At 43.4% G+C, this 13043-nt stretch overlaps 1 protein-coding gene across 1 annotated transcript in view; it reads right to left on the bottom strand.

The window, feature by feature from the left end:
• Positions 1 to 6896, bottom strand: part of PAH (phenylalanine hydroxylase) — a 277534-nt gene extending 270638 nt beyond the window's left edge. The window contains exon 1 of the mRNA XM_073575163.1: positions 6740 to 6896. Within this exon, the coding sequence (XP_073431264.1) occupies positions 6740 to 6781 (42 nt within the window). The 5' untranslated portion in view covers positions 6782 to 6896. The remainder of the gene's footprint in view (positions 1 to 6739) is intronic.
• Between the last annotated feature and the right edge of the window lie 6147 nt (positions 6897 to 13043).

The following is a 13043-nucleotide window of genomic DNA, read 5'->3' as shown; positions in this document are numbered from 1 at the left end:
TTACGCAACGTCCAGTACTCAGGCTCTTCAGCCTCACAGATATCTCACACCGTCAGGGTTTACCTCGTGGCTGCTTCAGCTCACTGCAGATGTTCATTCCCTCCAGGGAACTATCAGGCACTTCCAGCCATTACACATAGCATTCACGTGCTGTCAGGAAAGGAAGCCCCATCTTTCAGCGGGACCTTCCACAACGGACCAACCGGGTCCCAGCTTTCACTCCATGTGACCTACCCTGGCCACCTTATATGGTCAGTAGCCACGGCCACCAGGTCACATGGCTATGACCTCATCACAGGTCCTTCAACCACTCATACACACTTTACAATAGCGTTCTTAAACACACCCCCTGGGTGGGTTTGTAGGTAACTGGTCACGCCCGTATCACCAGTTACCTGGAGACTTCCCAAACACATTGAAACAGCACCTCAGCAGTATCACTGCCGATCAACATACACACAAGTCTCCATCCAAAGGCCACCCACCTTGAGATACATAACGGTCATTTGGTATTCTGCCACTCATCCTCTCTCCTGGGACATCCACACATCGCCCCCTAGCGGACCCAGTGGTCACTACACCACACCTTGCATAGCAATACTATTAGTACTATTAGTCAGGCAGTAAATATTGATTCCCTTCAATATTAGGCACAGTCATATTTATAATTGAGACCCAAATCTGGAACTGAATTTCAGTCCCAGTCCGTTCCTGACTTTCATCTATGGGTTCCTCCTAAATCCCTGAAAAACAGAGTTCAGGTGTTCCCCTGAGTGAGCAATTCATTAAAAAGAGAAAGATGGAGTTCAAGTGGATTCTGTCTATAGGTGCTGATTCAACAAAGTTTTTAGGGTAGAAACCTGTCCTAAAAGCTTTAAAAAGTTGCAAATTTTGTTGCCCAACAGTAAGTGAAAAATTTTGCCACTTTTGGCATTTTTTTGTTAGTTTGATTCAGCTCCACTGAAAGCGATGATGCTGGGGTGGGACAGGGGGCATGGCCACAAACCTGTCATATTAATCAAAAATGCCAGAACTTTGTACGCAGAAATGCTACTAGTAGCATTTTTGGTGTGGTGCATGGAGGCACACACCACTTAGAAGAGGAGTGAACTTCACTGAATGATGTGCGCCTCTTCTATTTTGGCAAGACTGGTTCAGCGTGTTTGTGCACTACGTCAGCCTTGATAAATTAGCCCACTGCTCTTTAGTGGCTGGGTCTATTTTATAGACAGGCAGAAATGTAGAAAACTACATACTTGTTCCCCTCTTAAATGACAGACATGACCACAAAAGAGCAGGTAGAGAGTCCCCTTAATTTCAGTTTGTCATCCCTTGACGAAGGCAGACGCTGAAACGCACATCGGGGTGGTCTCATACAAGGGACAGCCTCTGCTAACAACCTAACAGGTAATATTGATACCTACACCATCCCTCTTACCTACAGGGTGTCACTCTATGAAACCCTGACCTCGACACAATATATCTGTATATACATGTAACTGTCTATGTGATTCCTCTGGCACTATCCATAGGTGGAGACTGGGTAATAGGCATTATTGCACATGCACTTTATTTGACTTTGCAACCTATTTATAATAAAAATGTACTATGTCAGTCATTTATCAGCGTCATACAATGTAACTACCTTCATAGTAACATAATAACATAGTTAATAAGGCCAAAAAAAGACATTAATCCATCCAGTTCAGCCTATAAAATTTTGTCAGAATAAATCCCCAGATCTACGTCCTTCTAAAGAACCTGACAATAACTGTAAGATACAATATTGTTACGCTCCAGGAAGACATCCAGGCCTCTCTTGAACCCTTCGACTGAGTTCATCATCACCACCTCCTCAGGCAGGGAATTCCAGATTCTCACTGCCCTAACAGTAAAAAATCCTCTTCTATGTTGGTGGAAAAACCTCTCCTCCAAACGCAGAGAATGCCCCTTGTGACTGTCACCTTCCTTGGTATAAACAGATCCTCGGAGAGATATTTGTATTGTCCCCTTATATACTTATGTATGGTTATTAGATCGCCCCTCAGTCGTCTTTTTTGTAGACTAAATAATCCTAATTTTGCTATCTCTCTGGGTATTGTAGTTCCCCCATCCCCTTTATTAATTTTGTTGCCCTCCTTTGTACCCACTCTAGTTCCATTATATCCTTCCTGAGCACCGGTGCCCAAAACTGTACACAGTACTCGATGTGCGTACATGTTTTTTGGCTTTCTCTATTAGTGTGATATGTAGACATCATGGTCTTTTGAATCAGTGTAATGCACATATGCACTTGATTCTTTAATATACCAATCTATAATAATAAATGCCCTAACCAGCTTCCGGTTGTAACAACTTCCGTCCAGTTGTAACCGGTGACGTCACCACACACACATGCACATGTTAACCCTCAACACACCACACCGCCTCAACACACACTCCTCTCACCTTTCACCTCCACTCACGTCCACTCACTCTTTCACTCCACATACGTTCCTTTCTCTCACTCCGTTTCTCATACTCACACCGTCATCGTCGCTGCCCCGACATCTTCCTCCGCCGCCGCGATCCTGATCCAGACGTTCTCCAGGCCGCCGACATGTTCTTGCGGCGACGCCATCTTGGATTTCGTGAAATCCCGCGAGATTCAAGATGGCGTCGCCGCAAGAACATGTCGCTGGCGTGGACGACTCGGGATCCAAAAAGATGGCGTCGGCGAAATCTCGCGAGATTACGCCGACGCCATTTTGGATCCCGATGTCGTCCACGCCGGCGACATGTTCTTGCGGCGACGCCATTTTGGATCGGCGAAATCCCGCGATAGTCAAGATGGCGTCGCCGCAAGAACATGTCGCCGGCGAGGACGACGTCGGGATCCAAAATGGCGTCGGCGAAAACTCGCGAGATTTCGCCGACGCCATTTTGGATCCCGACGTCGTCCACGCCGGCGACATGTTCTTCCGGCGACGCTATCTTGACTATCGCGGGATTTCACGATACTCAAGATGGCGTCGCCGCAAGAACATGTTGCCGGCGTGGACAACATCTGGATCCAGGATGGCGCCGGCGGAAGAAGATGTCGGGGATCGTGGAGCAGCGGCGATGACGGCGTGAGTATGAGAGACGGAGTGAGAGAAGGGGTCGTATGTGGAGTGAAAGAGTGAGTGGAGATGGTGAAAGGTGAGAGGAGTGTGTGTTGAGGAGTGTGTGTGTTGAGGGTTAACATGGCAAGAGGTGTGATGCTATCGCATCCTCCCGATGCGATAGCATCAGGCCATAATCTAGTAGGTATATATTCTTATCTTCATTGTATTACAATATACATAGTTTTTCTATTTTACTATTTATATATATAATTCAACTGTACCTATACTTTTTAAACCGTTGATGTCTATATATATATAATATTCTGTTGCGGCTATTGTACATATGTATTTATTACTACTTGTCACCGTCTCTTGGGCTTTGCATTCGCCATCTCATCTCGTTGTTTTTCTCACTCTTACCTATTTTATTTTCCAAAAATCTTTATTGGGTTTTAAAGAATTTTAACACACATAGGGAAAAGAAAGGGAAAGTATAGGGATAAGGAAGGAAAAGAAGGGAAAAAGGGGGAAACAGGGTAATACAATAAAGAACTCAAAGAGTAAAATATTGCTTACAAACAGATCTATACAAATGCATAGAGTATCAGTGTTTTCTGTACTGCCTGCACAAAAAATTCAAGGCATTAAATATTTAAGTATAAACCTAACAATATAAACCTAAGACCTATTATCTAAATCTATATTCCAAATTCTAGAACTTTTACCTATTTTAATATTTTTCTCGTGATTAGTAAAGTTAGAAAGTTTATCCATTATGAACACCTAAATATGTTGTTTCCCTGAGTTACTGAATCAATATCTCTACCGATGTGTCCTGAATGATTCTATATGCCATACACACGTGTGGTGCTTAGATTCTTTCTCACCCATAATTACCCTATTGTTGGTTATTATTTATATCCTTACATGTGTTTTTTTATCTGAGACTCTCTACCGATCAAGACGTATTGTCTTTTGTAATATCATTCTGAGACTTATGTTGCAAGATTCTGTGATATCTAATAAGCCACAATTTTTTCTTTTTTTAATAAATTATATTAGTAATTCTTTTACGTGTTGACTTTTAGTAACTATCCGATAAAAATTACATTTTAATTCTCATATCGACATCTCTCTTTCCCTTTTCCTTATTACATATAAATCCCTAAAAAACAGGATTCAGCTGTGCCCTTGAAGTTCATTAAAAAAAGAAAAGTAATGCTCAATTGGATTCCGTCTATAGGAGTCACTTCACCAGAGTTTTTAGGCCAGATAACTTTCCTTAAAGCTTTAAAAAGTTGCAAATTTTGTTGCTCAACAGTATGCAAAAACTGTTGTGAATTTGGCATTATTTTGATAGTTTTTCTCAGCTCCACTGAAATCAACGGAGCTGGCATGGGACAGGGGGCATGGCCACCAGCTTGTCATATTATTCAAAAATGCCGGCGCTTTGAACACAGAAATGTTACTAGCTTACTACATCAGCCTTGATAAATTGGCCCAGTGCTCTTTAGTGGTAGTGTCCATTTTTTTTTAGAAAAGCACAAACATAAAAAAAAATGCATTCTTGTTCCCCTCTGAAATGACGGATACCACCACAAAAGAGAAAGTAGACAGTCCCCTTAATCTCCGCTTGTCTGCTTTTTATGAATGGCTCCATCAGAGGCTCATCAGCATCCAGCTTCTCAGGGACTCAGACACAAACCAATAAATCACTGATGAAGGCAGTGTACACTTAGCCTAAGGTCGGGATCACACATAAGAGAAACACAGCCGAGTCTTGCATTTTAATACCCGGCACTAGCGCCGGCACTCGGACCAGAGCATGCGGCCACATAGCAAAACATGGAGCCACACACTCTGCTCCCGATTGTCGGCGTCAGTGCATGTGAGACTCGGCCGTGTTTCTCTCATGGTTCTAGGCCCCCTCCTCTTCTCTTCTCTTTTTACAATGCCCCTATTGGTCAAACAATCAGTAGATTTGGTTTCCAGTACCATCTCTATTCTGATTACACCCAATTATACACTTCTCCTGACATCACGCCTGCCTTCTTAGAAAACACCAGTGATTGTTTAAACGCTGTGTCTAACATCATGTCCTCACTACATCTGAAATTGAACCTGTCAAAGACTGACCTCCTTGTGTTTCCTCCCTCTACTAATGCACCTATGCCCAACATTGCCATTTCTGTGTGTGGTTTCACTATTACTCCCCAGCTAAATGACCGCTGTCTTGGGATCATACTTGACTCCGAGCTTTCATTCGCCCCCCCACATCCGATCACTGGCTTGCTCTTGTTATCTGCATCTCAAAAACATTTCTAGAATTCGACCTTTTCTTACTTTTGACTCTGCAAAAACTCTTACTGTTTCTCTTATTCATTCTCATCTGAACTATTTTAACTCTCTTCTAATCAGTCTCCCTCTTACCAAACTCTCCCCACTCCAATCTGTCTTGATTGCTGCAGCCAGGATCATATTCCTCGCGAGTCGCCAATCATTACACCGATGCCTCTACCTTGTGCCAGTCATTACACTGGCTACCCATCTACTCCATAATCCAGTGCAAACTTATTACCCTCACCCACAAAGCTCTCCGTGGCTCAGCACCACCCTACATCTCCTCCCTTGTTTCAGTATTCCACCCTACCCATCCCGTCCGTTCTGCTGATGACCTGAGGTTAGCATCCTGAATAATCAGAACCTTCCACTTCCGTCTCCAAGACTATACACGTGCTGCACCAATTCTTTGGAATGCACTTCCCAGGTCAATACGATTAGTCCTCAATCCCTACAATTTTAAGCGTGCCCTAAAAACGCATTTATTCAGACTGGCCTACCGCCTCAACACATTAACCTAACTATCTCTATGTGGCATAGTCAAAAGTTTTACCATAACCAGGTTCCCCGCATCATGTTCCCACATGCTTTATGCATCTATTAGCCCTCTGTATCTGTACTGTTACACACTTAACATTATGGCTGGTCTGAACAATGAAGGCAACTGTTACCACCCACCTTTCGTGTCTACCTTTTTTCCTCATAGATTGTAAGGTTGCGAGCAGGGCCCTCATTCCTCTTAGTATCTGTTATGATCATTGTGATTATTGTTATGCTGTAATGTCTATCGTCTGTACAAGTCCCCTCTGAAATGTAAAGTGCTGCGGAATATGTCGGCGCTATAGAAATAAAATTATTATTATTATGTGTGATCCCGACCTAATAAAGATTTTTAAGCTAATATACTTCAGGGAGGTAAGAAGGACATCAATAAAAAATGATGGGTAATTAACGTACTCCTATGCATTAAAATTTTGCTATAGAAAAAAACTGCACCACAAAAGCATACTTAGTACTCAGATTCAGAAAATCATTTAACGTCCACCCACAATCTGGTATACAGAGTATAAAACATACCCAAGGTACTGACTGCTAAAGGTGACAGAATTCACTCTGACTATGATGTATAGCTTTTTTGTATTTAATTTTAGTTAAATAAAGTAAAAGTAGAAAAAACTATTGCACAGTTACTGTATTAATACGTTAATGTTTGGAAATTGCTTACAAATAAATAAAAATGTACAGATCTTAATATTTTCTATATGAAAAGAAAATCCAGTAGAATAATGAGTTTCTAAGTTGCTCCAACTTACATATGCATGTCCCCCATTCATATTGCAGGTATCTGCATTCATTCTTGTTTGAGAAATGATTCAGTCAGGAGCTGTGAGGTCACGGAAATCACCTATGTGAAGACTGAGATGTCAAAGCCAAGAGAAGAGTATTTAAAGCCCCCTCTGCTCCCAATATGCTAGTTATTTAAACACTCCTTATCTATGTCACTAAAAACACCGCTTTTCCATCATGTGAGTGGCTGGATTCAGCCATCGCCTCCTTAGTTATTTGCTTTTAGAGAAATATACACGTGGTTCCCATCAAAAAACAAATAGCAGAGATTCTAGTCTGATTTTCATCCAAAACATGTGTGGTGCACCAGAGTGGCAACAAGTCCTTCTGTTTACTGTCTGCATTTAGGCAACTCTCATTTATAATTGTTCATGGTTGTGAAGTATGATCCACACTGTTATAGGGTGGTTAGAGGGTTGTGTTCTTCCTTTCCTTGTATTCTTATTTCTCTGTCTTTTTTTTTGCTACATTACACTCGTTATGACTTGCATCATACCGTCTTAGTATACAAAACATATAAGGCTAAATTCAACATGCAACACTACAATCTCTATATATAAAAGTGGATGTACAGTTGTGGCCAAAAGTATTGACACCCCTGCAATTCTGTCAGATAATACTCAGTTTCTTCCTGAAAATGATTGCATACACAAATTCTTTGGTATTATTATCTTCATTTAATTTGTCTTAAATGAAAAAACACAAAAGAGAATGAAGCAAAAAGCAAAACATTGATCATTTCACACAAAACTCCAAAAATGGTCCAGACAAAAGTATTGGCACCCTCAGCCTAATACTTGGTTGCACAACCTTTAGCTAAAATAACTGCGACCAACTGCTTCCGGTAACCATCAATGAGTTTCTTACAATGCTCTGCTGGAATTTTAGACCATTCTTCTTTGGCAAACTGCTCCAGGTCCCTGATATTTGAAGGGTGCCTTCTCCAAACTGCCATTTTTAGATCTCTCCACAGGTGTTCTATGGGATTCATGTCTGGACTCATTGCTGGCCACCTTAGAAGTCTCCAGTGCTTTCTCTCAAACCATTTTCTAGTGCTTTTTGAAGTGTGTTTTGGGTCATTGTCCTGCTGGAAGAACCATGACATCTGAGGGAGACTCAGCTTTCTCACACTGGCCCCTACATTATGCTGCAAAATTTGTTGGTAGTCTTCAGACTTCATAATGCCATGCACACGGTCAAGCAGTCCAGTGCCAGAGGCAGCAAAGCAACCCCAAAACATCAGGGAACCTCCGCCATGTTCGACTGTAGGGACCGTGTTCTTTTCTTCGAATGCCTCTTTTTTTCTCCTGTAAACTCTATGTTGATACCTTTGCCCAAAAAGCTCTACTTTTGTCTCATCTGACCAGAGAACATTCTCCAAAAAAGTTTTAGGCTTTTTCAGGTAAGTTTTGGCAAACTCCAGCCTGGCTTTTTTATGTCTCGGGGTAAGAAGTGGGGTCTTCCTGGGTCTCCTACCATACAGTCCCTTTTCATTCAGATGCCGACGGATAGTACGGGTTGACACTGTTGTACCCTCGGGCTGCAGGGCAGCATGAACTTGTTTGGATGTTAGTCGAGGTTCTTTATCCAACATCCGCACAATCTTGCGTTGAAATCTCTTGTCAATTTTTCTTTTCCGTCCACATCTAGGGAGGTTAGCCACAGTGCCATGGGCTTTAAACTTCTTGATGACACTGCGCACGGTAGACACAGGAACATTCAGGTCTTTGGAGATGGACTTGTAGCCTTGAGATTGCTCATGCTTCCTCACAATTTGGTTTCTCAAGTCCTCAGACAGTTCTTTGGTCTTCTTTCTTTTCTTCATGCTCAATGTGGTACACACAAGGACACAGGACAGAGGGTGATTCAACTTTAATCCATGTCAACTGGCTGCAATTGTGATTTACTTATTGCCAACACCTGTTAGGTGCCACAGGTAAGTTACAGGTGCTGTTAATTACACAAATTAGAGAAGCATCACATGATTTTTCGAACAGTGCCAATACTTTTGTCCACCCTCTTTTTTATGTTTGGTGTGGAATTATATCCAATTTGGTTTTAGGATAATTCTTTTTGTGTTTTTTCATTTAAGACAAATTAAATGAAGATAATAATACCAAAGAATTTGTGTTTGCAATCATTTTCAGGAGGAAACTGAGTATTATCTGACAGAATTACAGGGGTGTCAATACTTTTGGCCACGACTGTATGTATGTATGTGTGTGTGTATCACCAACCAATCACGAAGCATCCTTCATTTTACCAGAGCTGTTCAAAAGAAGATGAGCTATGATTGGTTGCTATGAGCAACAGTTTTCCTTGCAACCAATCACTAAGCATCTCTCATTTCACCAGAGCTGGTTAAAAGTAACTGAGCTGTGATTGGTTGCTATGAGCAAGTTTTCCCACTTGACAACACCTCAGCAAACACTGACATGGTGGGAGAAATCTAGCATCCCCGGGAACATAAGCTCCCAGCCATTGTCTGCCCCCCTGAGCAGAGAGCACATGACAGAAATGAAGCCCCCTCCCTGCCCATATCCCCATCACACATCCTCCATCCCATAGGCACATCTTCCCTCTTAAAGGGATCATTGATATGGAAGTCAGAGCAAATCCATCCAGGGCTTTGGTTTTGACCCCAGGCCACTCTTAAAGGGATCCCTGGTATGGAAGTTAGGACCGTTCCACTCAGCTCTGTGGTTCCGATCCCAGGGTCTCTTAAAGGGATCATTGGTATGGAAGTTAGGGCAAATCCACTCTGCAATTTGGTACTGACCCCAGGCCTTTCTTAAAGGGATCTCCGGTATGGAAGTCAGGGCAAATCCATCCAGCGCTTTGGTTCTGACCCCAGGCTCTCTTAAAGGGTTCTCCTGTATGGAAGTTAGGGCAAATCCCTCAACACTCTGATTCTGACCCCAGGGTTCTATTAAAGGGATCATTGGTATGCAAGTCACGGCAAATCCACTCAGCGCTCTGGTTCTGATCCCAGTCTCTCTTAAAGGGATCCACGGTATGGATGTGAGGGCAAATCCACTCTGCGCTCTGGTTCTAACGCCAGGCCTCTCTTAACCCCTTCGCACCCGAGCCTGTTTTTGCCTTCGTGATGGGCCAATTATTTCAATTCTGACCAGTGTCACTTTATGAGGTCATGACTCTAGAACGCTTCAACGGATCCTGCTGATTCTGACATTGTTTTCTCGTGACATATTGTACTTCATGAAGGTGGTAAAATTGCTTAGATATGAACTGCGCTTATTTGTTAAAAAAATCAAAATTTGGCAAAAACTTTTAATTTTTATGCCCTTAAATCAGAGAGTGATATCGCACAAAATAGTTAATAAATAACATTTCCCACATGTCTACTTTACATCTGCACAATTTTGGAAACATTATTTTATTTTCTTTAGGAAGTTATAAGGGTTAAAAGTTGACCAGCGGATTTCTCATTTTTACAACAAAATTTACAACACCATTTTTTTAGGGACCACCTCACATTTGAAGTGAGTTTGGGGCGTCAATATGACAGAAAATACCCAAATTGACACCATTCTAAAAACTGCACCTCTCAATGTACTCAAAACCACATTCAAGAAGTTTATTAACCATTCAGGTGCTTCACATGAATGAATGGAATTTGGAAGGAAAAAATAAACATTTAACTTTTTTTCACAAACATTTTACTTCAGAACCATTTTTTTTATTTTCACAAGTGTAAAAAGAGAAAATGAACCACAAAATTTTTTGTGCAATTTCTCCCGAATACGCCGATACCCCGTATCTGGGGCTAAACCACTGTTTGAGTACACGGCAGAGCTCAGAACTGAAGGAGTGCCATTTGACTTTTTCAATGCAGAATTGGCTGTAATTGAAATCGGATGCCATGTCGCATTTGGAGAGCCCCTGATGTTTCTAAACAGTGGAAACCTCCAACAAGTGACCCGATTTGGGAAACTAGACCCCTTAAAGAACTTATCTAGATGTGTCGTGAACACTTTGAACCCCCAAGTGCTTCACAGAAGTTTATAACGTAGAGCCGTGAAAATAAAAAAATCATTTTTTTTCCACAAAAATGATCTTTTAGCCCCCAATTTTTATTTTCACAAGGGTAACAGGAGAAATTGGACCCTAAGAGTTGTTGTCCAATTTGTCCTGAGTACGCTTTTACCCCATATGTGGGAGAAAACTACTGTATGGGCACACGTCGGGGCTCGGAAGGGAAGTAGTGACGTTCTGAAATACAGACTTTGATGGAATGGTCTGCGGGCGTCATGTTGCATTTACAGAGCCCCTGATGTACCTAAACAGTGGAAACCCCCAATTCTAATTCCAACCCTAACCCCAACACACCCCTAACCCCAACTCTAACCATAACCCTAACCACAAACCTAACACCAACACACCCATAACCCTAATCCCAGCCCTAGCCCTAACCCTAGCCCTAACCCTAGCCCTAAACCTAACCCTAACCCTAGCTCTAGCCCTAGCCCTAACCCTAACCCTAGCCCTAGCCCTAACCCTAGCCCTAACCCTAGCCCTAGCCCTAACCTGCGTGTCTGCTTTTTTTTTCTTTACTTTTTTTTCTTTTTGTGACAAGATCGCTGCCCTGCGATCTGACTCATAGTAACGCCACTTCTCCTCTGATCTCACACTGACAGATGATCAGAGGAGAAGCAGCGTTACTATGTGACAAGATCGCTGCCTGGCACATAGTAACTCGACTTCTCCTCTGATCTCACACTGACAGATGATCAGAGGAGAAGCAGCGTTACTGTGTGACAAGATCGCTGCCTGGCACAGCTGTGCCAGGCAGCGATCAGCTGTGCCAGGCAGCGATCTAGTCACACAGTAACGCTGCTTCACCTCTGATCATCTGTCAGTGTGAGATCAGAGGAGAAGTCGCGTTACAATGAGTGAGATCGCCGGGAAACAAGCAGCTTTCCCAGCGAGCGCTCTCATTGGCTGCTGTGATGCTGACGTCATCAGGACCTGAACCAATCAGGTCTCAATGACATCGGGGGTCCCAGCATGCATTGTGCACCGGGATCCCCGTGTTATAAGGTATGTGGGGGTCCCGGGGGGCACAAAACCGCCGACAGTAGATAAATGTTGGCGCTGCACAAAGCCCAGCAAGCGCCAACGTTTATCTACTGTGGGCGGTCGGGATGCGGTTAAAGGGGTCCCTGGTACTGAAGTGAGGGCAAATCCACTCTGCACTCTGGTTCTGACCCCAGGCCCCTCTTAAAGGGATCCCTGGTTTGGAAGTGAGGGCAAATCCACTCTGCACTCTGGTTCTGATCTCAGTCTCTCTTAAAGGGATTCCCGGTATGGAAGTGAGGTCAAATCCACTCTGTGCTTTGGTACTGACCCCAGGCCTCTCTTAAAGGGATCTCCGGTATCGAAGTTAGGGTAAATCAGCGCTCTGATTCTCACCCCAGGCTTCTAATTAAGGGATCATTGGTATGGAAGTCAGGGCAAATCCACTCAGCGCTCTGGTTCTGACCCCAGGCCTCTCTTAAAGGGATCCCCGGTATGGAAGTTAGGACCGTTCCACTCAGCGCTCTGGTTCTGACCCCAGGCTGACGGGATGATGTGGGATATTAGGGGGAGTAGTCCGGCATCTGTGATGGGATGATGTGAGATATTAGTGGTAGTTGTCTGGTGGCCCTGGCTGATGGGATGATGTGAGATATTAGGGGTAGTAGTCTGGTGGCTTTGACAGGACGATGTGGGATATTAGGGTAGTCGTCCAGTGGCTCTGGCTGACGGGACGATGTGGGATATTAGGGGTAGTCGTCTGGTGGCTCTGACTGATGGGACGATGTGGGATATTAGGAGTAGTAGTCTGGTAGCTCTGGCTGACGGGATGATGTGGGATATTAGGGGGAGTAGTCCGGCATCTGTGATGGGATGATGTGAGATATTAGGGGTAGTAGTCCAGTGGCTCTGACGGGATGATGTGGGATGTTAGGGGTAGTAGTCCGGTGGCTCTGGCTGATGGGATGATGTGGGATATTAGAGGTAGTAGTCCGGTGGCTCTGACGGGATGATGTGGGATATTAGGGGTAGTAATCCGGTAGCTCTGGCTGATGAGATGATGTGGGATATTAGGGGTAGTAGTCCCATGGCTCTGACGGGATGATGTGGGTATTAGGGGTAGTAGTCCGGTAGCTCTGGCTGACGGGATGATGTGGGATATTAGGGGGAGTAGTCCGGTATTTGTGATGGGATGATGTGAGATATTAGGGGTAATAATAATAATAATAAATA

This window comes from Dendrobates tinctorius, unplaced genomic scaffold (assembly GCF_039654945.1).
Source record: "Dendrobates tinctorius isolate UK_male_01 unplaced genomic scaffold, ASM3965494v1 ptg000043l, whole genome shotgun sequence".
Lineage (NCBI taxonomy): Eukaryota > Metazoa > Chordata > Amphibia > Anura > Dendrobatidae > Dendrobates > Dendrobates tinctorius.
Note: the sequence above shows the minus strand (reverse complement) of the source record. Positions and strands in the feature narration are given on the sequence as shown.